The 23,928-nt window shown below is 45.2% G+C and overlaps 1 protein-coding gene across 2 annotated transcripts in view; it reads right to left on the bottom strand.

The window, feature by feature from the left end:
* KIAA1549 (KIAA1549 ortholog) overlaps nucleotides 1-23,928 on the bottom strand; it is a 143,767-nt gene that overhangs the window by 59,162 nt on the left and 60,677 nt on the right. For both annotated transcript variants that reach the window (XM_072964365.1, XM_015244202.3), the window contains 4 exons: nucleotides 5,424-8,093; nucleotides 4,067-4,155; nucleotides 2,805-2,982; nucleotides 965-1,095 (listed from right to left, as the gene is read on the bottom strand). In XM_072964365.1, coding sequence (XP_072820466.1) covers nucleotides 965-1,095; nucleotides 2,805-2,982; nucleotides 4,067-4,155; nucleotides 5,424-8,093 — 3,068 coding nt within the window. The remainder of the gene's footprint in view (nucleotides 1-964; nucleotides 1,096-2,804; nucleotides 2,983-4,066; nucleotides 4,156-5,423; nucleotides 8,094-23,928) is intronic.

The following is a 23,928-nucleotide window of genomic DNA, read 5'->3' as shown; positions in this document are numbered from 1 at the left end:
AAGGTGATATTGCATCATCATTCAAGACGAGCCTGCATCATTAAAGGAAAGACTGTAAAGAAAAAAGAGCAAATAACAATGAGGAAGAAAGACGGCTAGAAGAAAATTCAAAAGAGGGACTGAAAAACACAACGAACACAGCTGGAGACTAAATTAATGACTTGGAGGACAAGGTTTAGAAAATCTGCTTTTTTAAAAAAAAGAGAATTTAAAGAAGTGATGGAAAAAATAGGAAATATGGAAGGGGAACCCAGAAGCACCAAAATCCATTTACTGTGAATTCTAGAGAGAACAAAGAATAGGGAGGAATAAATATGAAGGAAACATAAAAGCATCAGCATTTCCATACAACACAAAGAAAGCCTTTTCTCTGACTAGTAGCTACATTTTCTGTTTTTAAAGTGAAGCACCGCATTTCAAGGTATTCAATACTATGAAACACCAGTGGATTCAGACACCCCACCATTGGCTATTTAAGTTGATACTGTTCCCTTCTAGAACATTCTTGCTTTCCCGGCACAGGCTCATCTCTCTTCCGCTCATCATATCGGGGCTGCCCAGTTATTGAGCTACCGTGCAGTCTTCAAATACGCTCAGCCTACTCATGCTCTGTGGACTGGAGGCCGTGGAAAGGAGATGCAACCTGATCTGCGTGAGCTGAAACTCCCCTGCTGGAGGGAATCAGAGTTAAGTGTGTCTTAAAACATTACGATGCGGGGAGGGTATAGCTTGGTGGTAGAGTGTATGCTCAGCATTCGTGAGGTCCCGGGTTCAATCCCCAGTACCTCCATTAAAATAAATAAATAGACAAACCTAATTATCACCCCCAAAGAAATTAATACAACATTGTAAACCACTATACTTCAATTTAAAAAAAAAGAACACTCACTTTTTTAAAAAACTACAAAACTAGCTCCTGTTTCAAAGACAGAGCCTCTTGCCTTGCACTGAGTGCCATTCCCACCTGCACCGTGAGGTTATACGTCCCCTGCTGGTGTCTCCTCACTTCCGACAGGGCGATCATCAGGCCCTTCTCGATGCGCTGGGTGAAGTTGCAGAAGCCAGTATCCACACTCTGAGGCACAAACTGAAGTACTGAAAAGAAGGACAGCATGACAGTCCCATGAACTCAGCATTTCTTTAACATGAAGGAATGAGGAGAGGGACAAAATAGTGTCTAAATCAACCAACTCACCCACAGTACGGGATTAAGAACTATGATGTATTATTATTTTTTATTAAGGTGTAGCTGCTGTACATTATTATATGTTTCAGGTGTACAACATAGTGATTCACAATTTTTAAAGGTTATATGCTCCATTTATAATTATAAAATATTGGCTATATTCTTGTGTTGTACAATGTATTCTTGTAGCTTATTTATTTTATACATAGTAGTTTGTACCTCTTAATTCGCTACCCATCTCATGCCCCTCCCCCCTTCCTGCTCCCCAGTGGTAACCACTAGTTTGTTCTCTATATTTGTGAACCTGTTTCTTTTTTGTCGTATTCACTAGTTTGTTTCATTCTTTAGACTCCACATATGAGTGAGATCATACAATATTTGTCTTTCTCTGTCTAACTTATTTCACTTAGAATAATGCCCTCCAAGGACATCCATGCTGTTGCAAATGGCAGATTTCCTTCTTTTTTATGGCTGAGTAGTGTTCCATTATTTATATACCACATGCTCCTTATCTGTTCATCTGTTGATGGACACTTAGGTTGTTTCCCTATCTTGGCAATTATAAATGCTGCTGCCATGAACATTGTGGTACATCTAGCTTTTTGAATTAGTGTTTTCATTTTTTTCGGATATATACCCAAGAGTGGAACTGCTGGGTCATGTGTTAGTTCTGTTTTCAGTTTTTTCAGAAACCTCCATACTGTTTTCCACAATGGCTGCACCAATTTACATAACCACCAATAATGTATAAGGATCTACGATGTATTATTTATACGCATGAGATCATGGAAATGTAGAAAGCCAACTGAACCAAATGAATATACACAACGTGAAGGTGACTTGTATCATTTTAAAATGGAAAAATATCTAAGGTAACAACTGGAGCATCAAAAGATGCAACAGTGAAAATTTTCAAATATAAATAAACTCATTAGAGATGAATTCTTAAGTACTTATGGGTGAAATGACATGATAGCTGGTCTTGTTTTAAAACACTCCAGCTTCATCAAAAAAAGTTTGTTTAAGATCAACAAGACAAAATTGGGAAAATGTTGTTAATTTTTTCAGCTTGGTAATGGACATGTGTGGGCTAAATGTTAGTCTCTCTACTTTTGTATCTGTTTTAAAAATGTCCATAACAAAACGTTAAATAACATTAAGAAATTACTGTTAATTTTAGCAGGTGTGATAACAGTATTGTGTACAGATGTGTGTGTATGTACGCATGCATGTACATGTATGTGCATGTGTTTATATATGTGTATATGTACATATATGTTTAAGGTCTTATCTTTTAGAGGCAGAGACTGAAATACTTAGGAATGAGATAACATGATGCCGTATCAAATTAATATGAAAGGAGGGGATGTGGTAAGTGTGTAGACATAACAAAATGGCTAGTAGTTGAAAACCACTGAAGCTGTACAATGAGTCCATGAGGGTTCATTAAACTAATTCTGTATATTTTTTAACATGCTGGAAATTTTCCATAATTTTACAGCTTTTTGAAAATTTAAATAATAAATTTTAACACACTCCTCTTCCGATTTTTTAAAAACATAAAAAATAAAAAGAAATTCTATTTACAAATCAAAAGAACTATGCTCAGTTTTCTTACCCGTTTGAACTTGGAACCTGGACTCTGGTACAAAGAAGGAAGGTTTCACAGCCAAGATTAAAGGAGTTTGGTCACGTACAAGTTTACTATTTATAAGTACATTTATGACTGATATGGCCGTGTAAACGAAGGGACCAGATGTTACCAGAAAAGTGAAGTCAGCAAATAGTTCATAAACCTATGAAAATAAAAAATGCAAAAGACATTAATTATCAAATTTGAGGGTACCATAACTCAAACTTAAAGGAAGTTGTATTGAGTAGGAAAATAATAAAGTAAAAAAATAAATAGGTACTTTTAAATGAAGGGGTAGTGCTTCACAGATAATTAAAATTTTATTTTAGTTATGCCTCTTACACATCTGCCAACTCTCTCAAAAACAGCACAAAATTACAAAAGCAAGGACAGTGAAAAAAAATAGTTAAAAATATAAACTGAATAAGCAATTAAGGAGAATTCAGGGTGTTTTGCTGTATTTAACCCACATATAAAGAAGCACTTACTCTATTAAGCAGAGCTGTCCGAAAGAAATATGTGAGCCACATATGCAGTTTTTAAATTTCTGGTAGCCACATTAAAAAATATAAAAAGAAACCAGTGAAATTCATTTTAAATACATTTTACTTAACCCAGTATATCAGACCTATCTAATTGCAGGCAATGTAAAAAAATATTAATGAGATATTTTACATTTTTTTTTCATTAAGTCTTTGAAATCTGGTGTGTATCTTGCACTGACAGCACATCTCATTTGGGACAAGCCCCATTTCACAAGCTCAACAGCCACATGAAGCTCATGGCTCCGTTCAGGATGGCACAGGTCTAAAGCATGGCTTTCTGAGCTCATAGGAGAGAGGAGGCACTAGCCGGCGTCCAGCACAAAACATCTAGGAATCCATCTCTGTCTCACTCCATGTACAGAAACATACATGTGCACTCACTCTTAACTCTAATTTAAACTCTAATCCAAGCCCCTTCACGTAAATCAAGGGAAGCAAGATCATTAGGTCATCGCCCCAAGGTCTGATCTTAGAGCCCTTTGCTCCAACTCTGTCAACCCTTCCTCCTGACGGACAAAACCTGGCCTCATCTGGGGTCAGAAAGGGCTGCCCTGAAGAAGTGACATTTGAGTGGGATTCCAAGGATGAGCGGGTGTCCACAAGGAGAAGGGAGGGGAGAGGGGAACGAGACTGTCCCACTCCCATTACGATGTGCACACGCCCCGAGTGCCCATGCCAGACTTCCATGCTGGGGGGACCCACCTTGAGCTCCACCACTCGGTGGAAGTGACTCCTCAGCACCTCTTTGATGGATGTGATGATGTACTCCTGCACAGCTCTGCGGGCCAGCACTGCAGATCCAAGCCAACCATCAATGCACTTCAGTGTCCTTATGAATGAGCCCGTCCACGGCCCCCCTCACTCAGCGCGGAGAAGCAGGATCCAGCCCATTCTCTTCCCTCCTCCCCCCACCTTCCGCGGTCCGGCTCCTGCCGTGTCCCCTCTGCTCCACTCCTGCTCCACCTCTTCTGCCATCTGTGCCCCTCTTCCTCATTTCCATCCCATATCCCCATCAAGATGGACACACAGAGACATGCTGATAGACATCACTTTGTATTCAAGCCTACAGTCACGGGCCCGCAACCTGCCACTTCTCACAGAGGAACACAAGGGGGAGCCCGATCAAGGGGCCACAGTCACCAGACTTGCAGAGACATGACATCAAAGGAACTCCAGCCCCACGCGACCAGAGCAGCCGGGCAGCTGCAAGGGAAGCTGCTGCCTGTCAGCTGGTGACGCAGGCTGCAGACGGGGAGGAAGTCCAGGTCTGTGACCCCACTCAGAGGATGTCTAATAGGGGAGGGTATAGCTCAGTGACAGAGCAAGTGCTTAGGATACAGAAGGTCCTGAGTTCAATCCTTGGTACCTCTTTACATAAACAAACAAACAAGCAAGCAAGCAAGCAAGCAAACAAACCTAATTACCCCCGCCCCGGCCTCCCCCAAAAAATCAGGATAGCTGGTCACTCCACGTCTCTCTCCTCAGAGTCCAAGTGATATTTACAGGAATAGATAAGAACAAAGTGCTCCCTCTTCTCCAGGAAAAGTGAGAACAGTAAATCAGTAAGAAGCTGCAGGGGTGGCCCTTACACATTTGCCCGACTGCCTGAACTAAGCATGAAGGCGTTTTTGCCTTAACCACATCATCTATGCATCGAATGGGTTCTGAGCTCCAAAAACAAAGATCCCAGCAAACACTTCGAAGGCCCATTTGAATCTTGTCTTCTTTCTTGTTTCTACCGCTAGCTAATCTGTAACATTTTATGGGTGCTTTTTATAGGCCAGGCACTGAGGTAAGTATTTTAGATACATTAATGCATTTAAATCTTTCAACAACCCAATCAAGTAGGTACCACTATCCTCCCTGTTTAAATAGTTGAGGAAACTGAGGCTCAGAAAGGCTACATAACCATCCGGATCACTCCCAGGAGGGAGGCAAAGGAGTGAGGATTACAGCCCAGGAGGGGCCTGGGGTCCAAGGCCTGCACCCTTCACCACATTTACCGCCTGAGTATCTCCTACAAGCACCGACAGAGAGGCGACGTGAGGCAAGGCCTTACCAGTTGTGATCAGATAGGCATCAGGAACCGTAATATCACACACATACGGCAGCTTGGTGGTGACCAGAGCCGGAGTGTGAATCGCTGCTTCGGGAGTGGGGGTGGTCCCAGGATGAAGGGACGGAGACGGGGGCGCCATGTCACCCTCGTGGGGATTCTGACTCGCAGTGTTGCTGTTGGGGGTGGTGACAACAGGATTCTCCGAGGCAGCACTGGTGTCTGGTGTGCTCAGTGCAGTGGAGGTGTTCCCGGGGAAGCCTGTGGGTGCGAACGATGGGCCGTGCAAACGCCCTGGCTCCGTAGGTAGAGGTGAGGGGACCACCTCGGGAACAGACGAGGACGCTGACGTCAGGGACACGGCGGTGGCCAGCACCGTGGGGGCAGGAATGACTCCAGAGAAAGAAGATAAGGCAGATGTGGGCTGGTTCGTAGCACTGATATCATCCTCAGAAGGTGTCGGGGTTGGAAAGAGAGAGGATTCGGTTAGGATGGGTGTAGTGTGAACAGCAGTCAGAAGTGACATGACGTGAACAGTCGAAATGGGCTCAGAACCTGGCGGCACCGCTGTGGCAGCTGCAGGGTCACGGGACATGAGCGAAAACTCAAAACCGGAGGTAGTTTCAGTGAAAGCTGAGGTAAAACGAGCTTCAGAGTCTGTCAGTGACATCGTGGCTGCTTCTGAGAACTTGAGAGGATCAGAGGGGAAGCTGGGGAGGAGGGACATTTGAGGGGAATGGGGTAGAGGAGGGAGTGTATGTAAAAGAAGCTCTGAGCTTGGCCAGAGCTGAGAAAATGCAAGGTTTGTGGAGTTGGGAACAGAAAACTGAGGGGGCAGCAAATGGACAGAGTTGGTCCATGGAAGTGTCTCAACCAAGGCAGAAGCTGCCTGAGGAGAGACAGCGGACAAGTCGCTGGACATGGGAGATGGAGAAGCAAGCCCCGCTGAGGCCGGAGGGAGCCCGCTGCTGAAGTCCAGCGGCGGGGTGGAGAAAAGGCTGGGTGCAGAACCCAAAACACTTGCACTTTCATGAGGGGGGAAACTGGCAGGTTCTTGGTCGGCGAAAAGTGAAGACGCCACTGATCTGTCCAAACCGTAAGACGGAAGAAGACCCGGGCCTCTGGGCGACAGCGATGGTGTGTTTTTGTTTGCTGTGACGGGGAAAGACGAATCAGGGAGGGCACTGGTGGGGACCAAGGATGGCGCAACTTGAGTTTCAGCAACAGGGGAGGGGCCGAAAGCAGCAGCATCAAGTGACAGAGGTACAGAGAGGGGTCCGTGGGGAGGAGACACGTGTGTGCTCTCAACACCACTCGTGTCCCCACTAGCTGACACACCGATGCTCACTGCTGAGATGTCCGCAGACGGAGAAGAAAGGGGGACTGTCGGTCTGGAGGGGAAAAGGGTATTAAATTCTTGAGGGTCATCCTCAAACTCAGAGAAGTCCGCCACGACGCTGCTCAGTGGAGAGACGCTGCTCGCTTCCAAGAGGGTCAAGGACAGGGTCTCAGCACCATCCCCTGACCCCACGTCCTTCTCCGTGAGGCTCGCGGACACCACATACCGAGGTGACACCGCAGTGCAGGACACGCACCATGTGGACGGTCTGAACAGGGACACCGGGCTCCAGATGGGAGTGTCGCCTGCATGACTTGGGACCACTGCATGGCCAGGCAACTGTGACATCTCACTGGAGTTGCCAGGAAGCAAGGGGTTATGTGAAACATCAGTGGGTTGAGCAGAAAAGGATCCAAGCTCAAGAGAAGTTGAAAACAAAGCCGAAAGTGTGTGGCTGCCGCTGACAGCAAGGGCCGTCCGGGACAGGGCTACAGGGTGGCCTGTTCCTGGAGACACAGTTTTGTCTAGACTGTGACCCAAAGCAGTGGTCATATCAAGGTGCCTGTCTGTACTCACGGCCAGAACATCCTCTGGAGGCGGTGAGACCTCCCCTGCCAGGGGAGACGGCTGCTGAGTACCACCAGCACCCAGCAGCCGGGACTCTGAAGATTGAGAGCTAAAAAGGAGGGTTTCTTCACTCTCCGTTCCTGAAGCCGTGATCGCGGGCAAAGTCCTGCTTGATATGTGCCCGTAAGTATCAGTAGGATAAAACACCAGATTTCTACTCGGAGTTGGAATTATGCCCTCGGAAGTGGGAAAAGCGGACCGAAAAGCACTGAAATGACTCGGGGATTCAGCATACGTAGTAGGTCGCTGCACTGGGTTTTGCCAGGCTGACGTCACTTCCTCATCTTGTAAAGAAACGATGGGTAGCGAAGGAGTCAGCACGGGGTCGAACATTTCCTTGGGCAGCCCTGGCGGACTGAACGTAACGTATCGCATCGGAGAAACCACACGGGAAGTGGTCCAGTGAGTCTCTGGCAAAAAGTTATCCATTTCATCATCATCTGTGACCTCGTTGCTCATCACTGACACATAATGTGCCACAAATATGCTGTGATCTGCTGTCCTTTGGGTCCATGTTCCTTGGTTAAAAAAGACTGTATCAAAAGCAGTGGCGGATGGAGAGGATGGGACGGGGAGGGAACTGCTGTGCTGGGACCCTGGGGCAGTTTCTGTTAAGGCCACGTGTGCAATGCTGTGCTCAGGGCTCTCCCTCAGCATGCGCTCCACGGAGGATAAAGAAAGGTTGTGCTGATCCAGAGGGAGATCATCTACGAAGAAAATAAAAGCCGAGTTCAGCTGCCAAGACAATGCAAGTCACACTACAAACATTTTGTTTCAGATACACAAACACACTCATTTAGCAAATGTCCACTCACTGTGAACAACCACAATTCACAGTTAAAAGTTAAAACAACCAACTGGAAGCCAGAAATTGCCAGAATTACTGTCACCATAATACCTGCAAATGGTCATAAATCTGAGCACCACTTTTACTTAAGTGTGTGTGTGTGTGTGTGTGTGTGTACATACTAACATGTTTCTCTTACTTTCTACCACCACCACAGAATACGACTAACGGTGGCGGCCTTAACAGGTTGTCTGGCCTGTTCTCCTTCATTTATTATGTGAAAAAGAGAGGGTCAGAGAAGGCAACTAAATCAATTACATGATCACCCAGACAGAGGTGGCACTGGAATCTGAGGGTAAGCCTGACTTGACTCCCAGGCCCACGCTCTTTTTCTTCCATAAGAGTTGTCGCCAGAGAAATGAACATGACCATGCTGACAGCGTCACCCACTACCCAGGGAAGAGGTCAGCTGTTCCCCAGTTACAGGACCTCCCACCTCCAGGCCTCAGACGACCTTCAGGCTCAGCGCTCCTCATTCCGTGTCCCACTCTCACGTCTTCCAAGCTATGCGCTGGCCAGATGAGCTACCTGCAGCTCCCCATCCAAATTCCCTGTGACATGGTGACTTTGTACATCCCTCTCTCTGCCTGGGGTGGCCTTCCCCAGCTCTCTACCTGGATTGCTCCTGCCAGCCCTGAGACGCAGCAGAGACATCAGCTCCCTCCTCAATACTCCCCACGTGGGTCAGTACCTCTCCTTCAGCTTCTACCAGTCACATCCGTTAACTGAAATGAACGGTCTGCTCATTACACTGTGAGCTTCTTGAGGACAGAGACTGTTGATCTGTTTCCCTGATGCCTAGTACAGTGAGTGATATGTAATAAGAGCTCAATAATCATTTGTTAAGTGAATGAATAAATAAATGAATGGTGTCTGAGGACCAAATTCTGACATATACCAAAAGCACTATATTATCCCCTCAAACTTTCACATTCTTCACCCTTGCGATGGCTATCATTGTGACTCAAGTGGTTTAGGTGTCTCTACCTGTAATTCAGATACACTGTAGGGAGAGGCAGGAAATGCAATGGCCCAGAACTCTGATGAAGGCACAGGGTACCATCCACTGCTGCACAGGCTGGGCACTGAGCAACTATCATGACATAACGACACCCTCCTCTCACTTATCCAGTCTATCAGAACACAAGTGTGTGAAACAGTATAGAAATAATCTTGAATTCACTATTTTTATTCTTTTTAAAGTAAGTTATGTCTATTCTATTCCTGGCAATATGACAGACTAGAGATCCTGAAGCCTTAACACTTCATAACAATGATGCTGAATTAATGTCCAAAAACATCGTTGTACAGGACTGAGTGAGCCCTCAAGACAACGAGGGACATATGCTGAGACCAGGAGCAAAGCAGGAGCTGGACCAGGGAGGTCAGCACTGAAGTCACCAAATAGCCTAAAGGGACACGGGACCAGACAGCCTAAAGCTCAGGCCGTGGGGGCGTGAGGAACAAGTATGGGGTCTGGACAGTTGAAGACCATCTCCTAAGAGTGGAGACCCAAGAATTGCCTTACTCTCCAGGAAAGAGTGAATTAGGAAGAAAGACAGCCTCCCCTCAGAGGGCAGCAAGAAAAAGTGCTTCAACTTTGATTTCATGCAGATATTTTACAAAAAGTCTCCCCAAGTTTGGAATATACTACGTGTATGGTCCTAAAAACTGTATGTTAAGAATCATAATTTTAAATGGACCAGGCCTCCAATGCCTACCAGAGGCTAACATAGAACCTCTCCAGAAAAACACACTCTCAAACCAGGCATCAAAGTATTCCTGCAGGTAGAATTCCAACAAACATGGGCACGAAGTTTAAAATTACAAGACACGTAAGAAATAAGGTACTATGCAAAAAAGTCAAGAAATATCTCCACCAAGAGTAAAAAGAAACCCACACAACTAGTATCAGATCTGTAAAGACTTCCAATTACAGGATATATTTTTTAAGTATGTTTAATTTATTTAAAATTATAAAGAAGGGACTGAAAACATGAGTAGAAGCAAAAGACCATGAAAAATGGCCACAAAGATTTGAAGAACAACCAAAAGACATTTGGAAGCAAAAAAATATAATAATTAAAGATTTAAAACTGAATATATAATGTACAATAAACAATGAACAGTAATTTAGACATTGCTGAGGAGAGATTTGGAGAACTGGAGGACAGATCTGGAAATTACTCAGAATGGAGCACACAGAAACAAAAGGAGAATATAAAAAAGAGGAGGTAAGAGACATGAAAGACAGAATGACACAGTCCAACATACATCTGATCAAAGTTTTAAAAAGAAGTAATAGAGGGAATTGAGCAGAGACAATATTCAAAGAGATAGTGCTAAGAATGGTCCAAAACTAATGAGAGATGAGAATCCTTCAGTTCAGGAAGATAAAGGACCCCAAGCCAGGTGAATTTCTACACATATGATGATACCAGAGAACATCAAAGATACAGAGAAACTGTAAAGGCTATGTGTTAAAATAAGGGCATTTTCACCTAATAAAAGTGGTTATACGAACAGAAGACCACTAGAGGAGTCTCTCGAAACAAGGATATACTTCAAAGGGAAAGGTAATTATCCCAGGAGGAACATCTGAGAATAGAGAATGTAAATGATAAAAACATGGTTAAATCTAAACAAACATTGATGGTATAAATGAACAATAATAATATGCAATTTGTGAGCTTGCAAAGGACATAATATAGAATTAAAGTAGCTTATTACATCGCACAGAAGCTGATAGAGGGGCGTCCAGAGAAATTTGTGACTCCCCAGCAGAGATAGAAATCAAGAGTCAAGACCACAAAAAAAAAAAAGTTAAGACAAAATTCTGTGAATAGATTTTGTGTGTATACACTAAAATTGGCAAGTGCTATTTAGTCATATGTTTATATAGACGCAACATTCCTACCTGGTTCCATTAGCACCTGAAAGTCCAAACTTACACCAGACGTAAGTGGTTTACTTGAAAGGGTCACACTCCTTTCTATGGAATATGGTATTTAAAAATAAAGAAGAAAACCAGTTCTCAAAGGTTTCTTGGTTATTTCATAGCAATATTCTTAGGCATTTGCTGTCTTCCATTCAACCTGGCTCTAGGATTTCTCGTCTACGTGCTTTTACTATTTACCCGCCACATTCCAAGCATGGGTAAGGGTAACAATCATAGAATTACAACTTGGGTAAAGAAGCAGCTGTTCATCTCCACAGTAAAGGCTAAAAAGTCATAAATTTAAGAAGTAATAAAATAAACATTCTTTCCAATTCCATAGCATATAGATTTAAAATTTTTCCTAAGGCTATATTATTTTATGTGTCTATTTTAAAACTCTGCTATATGATATGATTTATTTTGAAATGTAAGATCTGAACAGAGAGTAAGATCCCTTTTTAAATGAATCAGAAAAAAATAAATAAAATGAATCAGAAACATTAGCAAGTGCACTGGAAGACCGCAAGAGAGAAAACAGTAAAGAAAGGGGCGTTTAGTGCCTAATATATGAGCCCAAGTATAGGATGCAAGTTAGAACTCAATCAATTCTACCTACAAAGGACAGGGAACAGGGAAGCAAAACAATCAGCAGAATGAAAATTTTCCCTGGCCAGTAAAACAGAGGAGCAAAAGCTTTCTATGAAGACCGGTGAGGTATACCAAGCTGTGATGTTTTTTCCCCCTCCTTTTGGCCAAGCTCCAGGAGGGAGAAACCAGCTCTAAAGAGACAGCAGCTGAAATGCCATGGGAATCACTTCTGGAGTTAATTCAGGAAGAGGCTAGAAAACCCAGGTGAGTCTCTCCCAGCAGACAAGGCGTCAGGAACTCTAATTTCAAGCTCTGGAGATCAATTTTCAAGCTCTCAAGCGTTAGTTCACGCACCAGTGAAAGGTTCTCTCTGGGATGACAGAGGAAAAGGAACGAGGATGGTACACGGGGGATGGGGGATCCTGTTAAGATGCAAACCCTGTTCAGCAGGGCTGGGGGAGCCCTGGCGTGCGGCCAGGGCTAACCACACTCTGACTGGCAAGTATTGAGCCACCTTCTCCTGTGTAGACCGCACAACACATACCTATCAGGTGCCTACCCCGTACCCACTCCTGAGCAAGGTCCCTGCCATGCTCTACTTAACAGAGCCAGAGCCTCCCTAGTGCATGCGGATTCACGGTGATTACAGATTCACAAGGCACACCCACAGAACACAGGACACCAAAGGTGAACCCCAAAGCAAACCACAGACTTCGGGTGACAATGCTGTGTCAATGTAGGTTCACTCACTGTAACAAATGTACCGCTCTGGTGGGGGATGTGAATAATGGGGGCAGATACGCATGGGCAGGGGCAGGGGGTACATGGGAACTCTCTGTACCTTCTCAATTTTGCTGTGAACCTGAAACTGCTCTTAAACGTAAAACTTTTTAAAAACTCATGAGGGAAACGCCTGTCTCTAGGAACTTGTTGGTCTCACCCACAAATGCATAGTTTGCTGTTTTGTCTTTTTTGAAAGTCATGTTTTTCTACTATAGGGCATATATATAATGTTATATGTATGCCATATTTTCCTGGCAGTCTTCCCTAAATATAGTAGTCGATCATGGAATCATGAATTTTTCAGGCTGAATGGATCCTTTAAGACCTTGGCAATCCCCTTACATTGCAAATGAGGCTCAGAGTTTAAGCTGACTTGCTCAAAATAGCACCGGGGCAGAGCCAGCCTAGAATGGCAGGTTTATAAGTTCTCAGTGATTGAATACTCTTTACCCCACACCGTGTTTAGTCAAATCAGTCCATTTCATGAAGACTGCTGGTAAAGAAATTGCACTGAAAAACATGCTAAGTTATGCTATATTATTGAGGTGAGTTGAAAGCACACGCTAAACTCTGTGTTACTAAAACCCGTGCAAAGGCAAGCTTATTGAGCTGGGAGGCCCCGCCGGCCACACGGGACAGTTCACAGCTGCAGGCCTGGGCGCTTGGAAAACAAAACGTCCTCTGAGGGCTGGCCTGGGAAACCCAGGGGACAGCAGCGTCAAAAATCCCTGAAGCGCTTCAATCCAAACAGAACCGTCACTTTTTTTTTTCTGCTAAACTGTGTAGTTTTCAAAGCATGATGAGTCACCTCAACTCTGGATATTAAGTCTACTTAATAAAAAACAAAAGCAGTCAGATAATTAAACCAAATCCAATTTGGTAAATCTTCAGCAACTTTCATCCCTCTTCTAGTTCTCAGGTTGTCCTAAGGAGGATTTTAGTGCCATTATTAAAACCATCCTTTCCCCTTTCCTCACTTTTTCATTTCTCTCTCTCTGGTTTAAAAAAAAAAAAGAGTCTCTCCTCTTTCTCCAACCCCAAGTGTATACTAACACCTCCTACCAGGTTTCTCTCTCCTCCAACTGGTACTGGTTTCATTATCAAATGCCAAGTAGATAAGAAATACTATTTATAAAGATGTATTTATCAGGTAGCAGATAATAATATAAAGAACACCTGAGCTCCCATCACCCAGTTTAAGAAAAAAGGCTATTACCCAGACCCCTGGCATCCCCCGTGCACCCCCTCCCATGGTTTCCCTTCCCACTGAGGGAACCATGGTTTGGGATTTTACGTCCCTCATAGCCATGCTTTTCTTTAGTCTTGCCACTGGTATGTATCCCTCCAGAGTCTCTTCTTCAGCTTTGTATGCTGTCAATCTTCATCCAGACGGAATTGATACTACATCTATTCTACTGCAACTTATTTTCTTCACTCCATATTGTTTGGCATCCATGAGCAGTTTTTTTTTTTTTGCATGAAGCTGTCATTCATTCATTTTCACTTCAACATGAATTCCATCATAGAAATTATACCAAAAGTTACTTATCTATTGTTGATGGACAGTTGGACTGTTGCCAATTTTTATTATTACAGACATTTCTGATACTAATTTTCTTACCTATCTCCTGGTACACTTGTATGTATACAAAGTATCATGTGCGTGTGTGTACATGTGCATTTATGTGTGTATATGTGCATGCGTTCACGTGTTGGTATGTGTACACGTGTGTGCATGTATCTGTGTGCACGTGTGTGCGTGCACATGTGTACATGTATGTGTGCCTCTGGGGTGGGTGTGTATTATGTCTTGCGCACATGTGTGTATGCACACGTGAGAATTGCTGGGTCAGAGGATATGTTCATCTTGAACTTTCCTAAATAACACCAAGTAGTCTTTCAAAGGAGTTGAATCAATTTATCCTCCCACCCCTGACTGCTGCAAATCCTCACCAACACCTAATACTCCTAGACTTCCACATTTTTACTAATCTGGCTAGTAAGAAACCTTATGGTTTCATCTGCATTCCCCTGATTGTAACAGACCTTCTGCTGGCCACTCATGTTACCTCTTTGAGTGTCTTCAGTTCTACTGCCCATCTTGCTATTGGGGTGTCTTTTTCCTTCTGATTCAAAGGCATGCTTGATAGGTTTTGGATACTATTTCTGTGTCAGTTGTAACTTCTCCCAGTGTGTGACTTGTTGGGTTCTCCTGATGTGGTCTCCTGACGAACAGAAGTTCTCAGTTTTAATGTGGTCAAATTTATCCATCTTTTCTGTTATTGTCTGAGATTTATTTGTGTGTGTGTGTCTTAAGATGGAAGGTTTAAGAAATTTTTCCCTACACTAAAAGGCATCATGATATTCTTCTGTATTGTCTCCTGGAAGTTTTAAGGTTTTCTCTCTCTCATTTCAAATCAAATGTACCTAGAGGCATAAGGGGTGTGCATGCACATGTGTGTGTGCGTGTGCATATGTGTGCTGCTCCTTCAGAGTGTAGGTCGTGCTACAAAAATTTGCCAGATGACCCTGGCAGCATGCTCCATGAAGGGTCCATCCACTTTCTGGTCTAAGTTCCTTTCTTCATCTTGGATGGAAACGAGAGTCTGCAGGTCAGCTCGTGCGCGGTCCTGTGTGGGCACAGGATGTGGGATCTGCATGAGGCCCGGGTGGGTGGGGGCGGACGGCAGTACCACTAATGCAGGCCACTGAAGAACACAGAGAAGACCAGTAAGTCTGGGCAGGAAGGGACGGAAAGAGGAAGCGCCCCAAGAAGGGGTTACAGGAAGGTAGGGGGTCAGAACATGCAAGGCTTGGAAGCCACGATGCTGAGGATAATGAACAATACCATAAACTCAAGGGGAAACCATCGAAGGCATTTAAAAGCATGAGAATGATACAGTCAGAATATGGTCTGTTTAAAAGCCCCTTCTGCTGCAGCGTGAAGAACAGGTTAACCGGGGGCCAGAGGAGAAGCAGAGAGAGGTCAGTTACGTGGTCACAGCAGCTGAAGCGTGAGATGATGGTGGCTTAGACTGAGTGGCTGTTTTAGAGCTGCATTACTCAGACTGTGGGCTGCAGGCCATCAGCATCGCCTGGAGTGTTTAGACGCACAGCATCGCAGGCCCATCGAGGGCCCACTGAAGCAACACTGCTTTTGACAAGAGCTGCAGGTGCTTCGTGTGCCTATTAAAGTTTGGGAGGCACTAGCCTGAGATTTGTTTTAAAGAAATCCACGTGGAGAGATCAAGTTTTCAAGCAGATATCTGAATCTGGAGATAAACCTGAAAAAGTTAAGAAGGCAAAGCCTGGGGGGCAGGGACAAACCGCGACCATGGGATGACACGCAAACAGCAAAGGTGTTCAGGAGCCAGGTAGGGGCCACCTGTGTGGAATGACCCTGAGAGGTCAAGAAAAAGAAGCACCTGCTACATGTGACGGCAGGTTTCTTTGGCCTTGTGGTGGCAGAAGCCCGGTGGCCAAAGGTTGAAGAGTGAATGACAGGTGAAGCAAAAGGGCTATGTGCAGACAACTTTTCGAGCAGGTTAGCTGTGCAGGGCGGGGGACGGATGAGACGGCAACTGGAAGGGGCCAGGGAAGGTTGTGGCTGTCGGACAAGAGATAAGAACCACCCAGGAGCTCACTAAAGAAGCTTCGAAAAATGTAAAACGTATACGTAAGTCTCAACAAGAGAAAACATCGGACAACCCAGAGACATTCTAAGAAACACCTGACCCTTCAAAGATCTCAAGGTCACAAGAGACAAGGGAAGACGGGGGAACTGTCACCACCTAGAGAAGACTAACAAGGGGTGACACCCAAGGGCGCTGCAGGATTCTGGACGGGGTTCCAGGGCAGAAAAGTGGGAAAGAAGTGGTGAAATCCTGTAAAGTCTATAGTCTAGTTAACAATATTGTCCTAAAGTTAATTTCCTCATTTTAATAACTCTACTTTGTAAGATGTTAATATTAGGGGCAGCTGAGTAACAGGTATCTGAGAACTTTGGGCTAATTTTGCAACTTTGCTAGACGTCTGAAACACTTTCCAAATGAAAGCTAAAATAATGCAGGTTTTCATCCAGCAGGTTGGGCCTGGGGCTCAGGAATCGGTGTGGGCGTTTGTGTTTGCCGCTGGTTCTGTTTCTGTGGAATCCATGTTTCGAACAACACCATGAGGACCTCTCACACAAGTCCAAGGACCTTTCTTTGAAAAATGCCGCACTGGGAGCTGTGCTGATGGAACCATCCAGAAGAAAGAAAGAAGTGGAAGATGCCCAGGCTGAGTGCTGAGCACAGGTGGCCAGGAAGGAGGCAGGAATCGGGACCCAGAGGGGAAGTGGCCTTTGATCCTTGCTTGGAGGAGAGGCTGCGAGGCTGAGGGCAGACGGGACAAGTTGCACAGACTTGCTGGGGGAACTTAAGGGAATTCTGGTCCGGGGTGGGGACAGCAGTGTGACCAGGACAGTGGAAAAGCAGACAGGGAGAGGGCGCTGCCTGCAGACATGAAACGAGACAACGGCCAGGCTCCACAGTCTGAAACAGGAGAGCCGGCTTCCCACGCCCCATGGGAGGAAAATCTGCTGCTCCCAAATCAGCATTTTAAGCAACACTTGGATACGGGGACTCAGCCAAAGAACAATCACTGATGAGTTCTCTGCACAGAAAAGAATCAAGCTTGGGGAGAATGACATGTACCTGAGGGCCTACCCCCAATTACTTTAAGACCACAGCACTACGTAAAAACTCCTCCTAGAAAGCCTCCTTTGACATCCTTTGTTTCTCAGCTTGTATTAAGTCACAACACTAAACTGTCTGGATTGCCATATTTCACAACTGTCATGAACTGACTTGGGTTGCCCAAAATTTGTAGGTTGAAGTTCTAACCCCAACTGTGACTATCTGGAGACGGGGCCTTAAAGGAGGTAATTAAGGTTAAATGCGGTCATGAGGGTGGGGCCCTGATCCGACAGGACTGGCCTCCTCATAAGAAGAGAGAGAGGCACCAGAGCCCACTGGCCCTGAGTGCACCTGCTTGGAGAACATGCCACGTGAGAACACAGAGAAGACACCACCGTAAGCCCAGGAGAGGAGCCTCACCAGAAACCAACCCCACTGGCACTTTGATCATGGGCCTCCTGCCTTCAGAACTGTAAGAAAATAAATGTCTGTTGTCTACATCTGCAGCATTTTGTTACGGCGGCTTGAGAGGCTAAGATAACATCCTTCATTCCTGATTCAAGCAAGAGGCTCTGTGATGAAGTAGAGATGACCGGAAACGAGAGCCTGCGGGCCTCGGGACTGGCCCTGGTCCACAAGTTCCCTAACCGCCAACCCTGAATAATTCACCTCACGCTCCTGGGTCTCAGCCCCCTCTTCTGCTAATAAGATAAAGGGCTCCTGAACATTACTACCTGAAAAATGAGCATTAGGGCGTTGACCGCCTGTGTACAGGCCTGACACACAACCCTGCGCTAACTTCTGCTGTAAGGGTTTCTCAGTCACGGTTCTCTGCTGTTGCGTGCAAACAACTCTGGCTACGGAAGCAGGAGGGGGTTCAATGGGAGGACACCCGAAGGTCCAAGAACGGACAAGGTTGCCCTGGTTCAGAAGGGCAAGGGAGAGCCAAGGGAGCCAAGGGAGACTGGGCAGCAGAGAAGCCCGCTGGGGTCTCTGTAGAGAGTGTTCACCCCTGGCGCCGAGCTCAACGGCCACCGGGCTCCCGGGCCTCTGTTTCCAGGCATCACTCCCTCAGAGTTCCAAGCCCAGCCGGGAGCGTCCCACTAGGCACGCTGAGGTCACACCCCACACTGCCTCGTCAACTCTGCGGCCCCTGACCCTCCCATGATACGGCTTCCCCAGAAGGGGAAGGAGCTGTCCCCCAGTGACAAGTGGCCCCTACACGGGGGAGGGGGGGCTTCAGTTTGAGCTGGAAAAACCCAAGCTAATAAAAAGCACGGCCCTTCGGCACTGGTCTAATGCAATCCCAGTCAGAGGGGGACAACAGCTCCAGAACATTCCACAAGTAACAGAACTGGGTCCTGTTCTCTACCAAACTTGATCAGTTCCCCTGAAGAAATCTCCTACAGTTGGCCACACCCTCTCCTTCCATTTCCTCCTCCAGAGACAAGGACACAGACAACAATTAGCGACTGAAAACGAAGAGAACTAATGAGCAACTTCAGCAAACAGCAGTCTCAACCAAACAATACTGAAGTAATGGTACCACTAAGCTTTTTCAAAATTCACATTATTATAGTTAAAACCCCAAGATAGGCTTCACACTGGCATTTGGGACTCTCTCGGCATGATTTTCTCATTTGAGGAGGCAAAGTTATTAAAACGTTGGTTTAATTCAAAGCACGTTACAAGAGTATTTATTGGAAGATGTTCTGTTCCGCTTTGTTTTGCTTTATTCTCTCCTAAACAAAGTGCAATCCTCTTTTACCAACCTGGAAAGCGAAGCTGTCAGCACTTTAAGTAACCAAAACAAACTCAACCAAATACTCAATTCACAGAGAACAAAGGCGAAAAAAACTCTCAGTCAGCCATCTGTTTCTCAAATAATTTAATTCAAACACAGTCCCAGAACAACACGGAAAAGGACCCCATCAGCTTCAAGATAATCTCCTGTCTCCGATTTCACTCTGCACTGGAAGGCACACGACATCCCATGACTCAGCGTGATGAGGACTTCGCCCGCAAACCCAGGAGCCTGAGGCCACTGGTTTCCACACAAACACACCAGCCCCAAACAGAGTGACCAGGGGACATCACTGCCGCATGGGTGGTTTTCACCCCAACCAACAGTCAACAGCTTAGGCTTCAGGCTAATTCAGCTCTAAATTAAGCTTTTCTATCAAGGGAGCAGAAGGCTTCAAAGGGGTGGGGGGCCATCCCAGCTGGAAACGGCATCATGGACAAAGGCTCCAAGTCTGGACAATACGGGATGTGTTTGCGTAACAAACAGTAGTGGCTCCATTGAGCTGGAGAGAATACTAGAAAAGTTGGCTGAGGAGCGTGAGAATGTCAGTAAACAATGGGGAGCCACTGGGTATTTCAAGCAAAGTGGCCTTTTTTTTCAAACTAAAGTTACGGTGCAGAAGAATCAAGCTGGCAGAGTAGAGAGAAACTTGAAACACACACAGGTATGGTCGACGGGGCAAGGAGTGAGGAGGGTGTGATCACATGGGAACAGAAAAGAAGCTGCAGGCAAGACTGCTCAGAAGTCCGGTAATAAGATCAGCCACTGCTGGGGTGGCTGAAGAAAGACAGAAAAAGTCCAGGTGGTTCTGAGTCACAGACTCAACTGCCCACTATGGACAATTCTATTTGGGTATCTAACAGGCCCCTAAAAAGAAAAAAAAACAACCTGATCCTCCCTCTTTATGCCAGTTACTAACTCATTCTCACAGTCAAGTTCTTCTAGTTAACTCTGAAATCCTTTCATTCTGGCCACCACTACTTAAATAATTTGGGCCCTCAGCGTTGCTTGCTCAGAACTCTGCCCAGCTCAGCTGCTGTGAGGAGCTGGGCTTTCCAAGCTACTGGAGAGCACAGGAGACGGAGATTTTCTGAGACTCTGGACACCAATCCTGCTTTCTTGCTCACCCTGTATTTGGTTCAAGAACCTGGAGAACCCAGAGCATCCTTAAACAGTCCTTCCAATGGCAAAGAGACCACTTTGATAACTGCTTGCCAAGTGGTGTCGTACACCCTGAGTACAAAGGGTGGTGGCCCCGTAAGGCCCAAGCACCTCCAACATGACAATTTTCTATTTGTGCACAGTGTCCCGAGAGCTGTGTGACTCCCCACTCCCATGCCTAGGGCTCTAGGACCCCGAGAAGCTTGCTAGGAAATGCGGTAGCCACCCCTGCCTGATCAGAAGTGTGTTCTTGGCCACGGAGATCAGCGGGGCTGTGGTCTCTCCCCACCAGCCATGACCCACCCTAAACCCTGAAGCCTCTTCAAGTGCCTCCAACTCCTCTGGAGTTTTCTAACATGCAGATCTAATCAATCCATTTCTGCATTTCTGAGATCGATCTAAAGGAAGAAGAGAAATCATCTTTCCATGTCATCCCAGTCTTAAGATCCTCCAAGGGTTCATAACAGCCTTCAGAATCCAAAGTCCTCAGCTGTGACACAAGAGCCCTCATCTTCCAGTCACTGCCTGTCCTGCTGGTGCCACCTCCCCCACAACCAGCCCACACTCGCACAGCTCAACAGCTTCTCTGACCACCATGCTTTTGGAAAGGCTGTTTCCTCTTCCAGAAATACCCATCCCTCCCCTTCTCTCCCTAACTCCTACCATGCCCCCAGACTTCCCTTTTCACTCATCCCGAGAACCCCATATGTGCTTTTCTCATGAAACTCCTTAAATTGCAATGTTTGGCTTGCTCATCTTCCTCCGATCTGCCAGTCTGTCTCCCAAGTCGAGCCCAAAATCTGACATGTTCATTCATTCATCAATCATTCATTCATACATTTAACAAGTGTCTACAGATCATGTGAGCTATGTGCAGGGTACAAAGTGTCAACTGAGGCAGAGAAGTCTCCCGCTCGTGGACAGAGGAGACAGACAATGATTATAAACTGAGAAGGCAGCAAGGAAGTGAGTAAGGTGCTGTGACTGAGAATGACGGGCAGAGAAGGTCAAAAAAGGTGATCTGAGGAGGTAAAGTCTGAGCCAAGCCCCGAAGGACGAGGAGCCCGGAGAAAAGGAGCGGGAGACTGCTCTGGGCAGAGGGTCTGCAGCAGGAAAGATCTTGAGAGATGTGACAAAAGCTGGGGTGAATGGTTGCACAGCCAGCAAGAGGAGCCTGGCAGGGGCAAGCCTGGCGTGGAAGGCAGGGAACCATGGCCGGGTGGGTGAAAGTGCGATTCTAGTGCCCAAGCGCGTAATTTGGGCCAAGGATACAGATTTGATGATTATCTTTTAGAAAGATGATAATTGAAGTCAAATGACTCCATCAAGGCAGAGAGTGAGAAAAAAGTGTGATTCCCACACTCTGCCATGCGATGCTCATTTAAGGGGTGGCAGGAGAATTCTACAGCAGTCAGAAGGGACCACCTTCAGCAAACACACCAAATAGAGGGCTATTTACGCACACATCTGCAATCCAGTGCAGTCAGGCACACAGATTATTTTCATCCTTACTTAATTTATTTCCATTCACTGACAACTTTCCCCAAACCCCTTCTTTCGCCTGTTTTATTGGTATGAAGAGCCTACTGATTAGCAATTATCCATAACATTAACTCTCTAAGCATCTATAATTATGACTTCTCTTGGTTTATTTGAGGGCTCCTTGGGACTTCAGGATGAGGAATAACATGAAGTTAATGTAAATACTAATTTGCCAAGAAACTAACCAGACCAAATATGCAGAGAAGCCAAAAGGCAATTTTCCAAAACTGAGGTTCTACCAGCCTGGAGAGTTCTATATTTGTTTTTTTGCTGTTTAAAGTGTTTAAATGCCACCAGTAAACCAGTTTTGACATTTTCAACTTTCTATTATGAAATTTTGAGGCACACACAAAAGCTGAAAGACTAGAATCCATTAACCAGCGTCAGCACCAACTTTCTGCCATGCTCACCACGTCTATCACCCCGAACTTATTTTTTTAATGGAAGTAAAGCAAATCCCAGGCACCATTTATTTCACTAATAAATACTTCAGTATCTCTGAGAAGGGCTTTTAAAAAATCATTACCATGATCGTGATCACAGCCAACAAAATTAAAGGCAATTCCCAGCATCACCTACTTATCCATTCCACTCACAGTTTGCCTGGATGGCCTCAAACTATTTCTGTATAATTGCTTTTTGCAAATCAGGATCCAAAACACGTGCACACATTGGTTTGGTGGATGTGTCTCCCAAGTCTCTTTTTCTAGGTAACGGTTTTCCCCTCCTTTCTTTTTTTAAGCTCTCCTTATTTGTCAGAGAAAAGGGTCGTTTGTCCCAGTAGACAGCCCATATTCTATATCTGGCTGACTGTCTTCTCATGGTGTCATCTAACATGTTCTTCCACCCTCAAATTTTCTATAAACTAGGTGTCACATCAAGAGGCTTTATTGGATTCAGGATCATTGTGTTTGGCAAGAATACTTTCCAGATGGTCCTCTGTACTTGCCACTACACCACGGCAGGAGGTGCCTGACGCCTGGCTGTCCCGCGTTAGTGATACGAACATCAGTCCAGCTTTCGGTGGCGGCAGCCTGCTCTGCCCATTATAAGGCTCCCTGTCAACTTCCCACCTAACAGTGAAGCAGTCAAGATGATTACTACTTACATCCATTATTTCATTAGGGAGGTTGGGTTTTTAACGCCTGCCTTAATGAAAGATACTCCTACCGCTTAGAGATACAATTACAGAAAGAATAATAATTATTTGGTATCTGAAACAATAACACATTTGTGTGTGTTTGAGACCATGTCTTAAGTCACCTAATTAGTAATTCAATACAAAGATGCTGATTTCTAGACTGTTCTTTTGAAAGACTACAGATAAATTACTGACTGTGCAGTAAAGCTCTATGTGTCTCTTTCTCTTTGAAATTCAAAATTCCAAAAAGACAATGAATAAAGGAAATATTGGGAAGTATGAGAGAAGAGGAGAGGAGGAAACAGAAATGTCAAGAATATTTCCAAAGCAGTACATTTATTTCAGTCCTTTTCCAAAGGAGAGATTAATGAAGTACTAAAATAACCTTAAAAACACAATGTTAAACAGTTTCAATTTCCATTTCTTCCCAAAGCCCTGAACCAGAGTTTCTACAAAATAGCCAAAAACAATCTGAATCTTTTCCTTCCCTATCCCATATTCAGGCAGGTGTTAATACACAGTGTAACACCTGTGTGGACAGAAGCAAGAATCCTCCCCACCTCCAAACCTGGAGGTGAGGGTTAATACCTAATTCGGTCTGCAGAATCATTTCACGACCCTGAGAAAGCCTCTATTAACAGCCACGCCTCCCAGGATGCCTGCGTTTCCCTCCAGCCTCAGGGAGGCTGCAGCTCACTCAGCTTCACCAGCTCCAGGGATGACGATGAAGGAGACTGAAGTGCGCCAGGGGTGGGAGGCACGTGGATGAGAAAACGTTTAAAATGTTGCATTGACTGCCACTGAGTTGTATACTTAAAAACTATTAAAATGGTAACTTTTCTGTATATTTTACCACAATAAAAAAAATGTTGCAATGATCAACTGCCAGGCTGACAGGCTCTGGTCAACAATAACCACCCTGCTGTGCCAGGCAGGAGGATCCATTACCTTTCTCACTTTATTAGTGAAGAAACTGAGATTCCAAGGATGAAGCAACTTGTTCAACGGCCCACAATTAGGATCTGTCCGTCTGCCGCCAAACCGCTTGCTCTCTCCACAACA

This window comes from Vicugna pacos, chromosome 7, assembly GCF_048564905.1.
Source record: "Vicugna pacos chromosome 7, VicPac4, whole genome shotgun sequence".
NCBI lineage: Eukaryota > Metazoa > Chordata > Mammalia > Artiodactyla > Camelidae > Vicugna > Vicugna pacos.
This window is presented reverse-complemented; position numbering and strand designations above follow the sequence as displayed.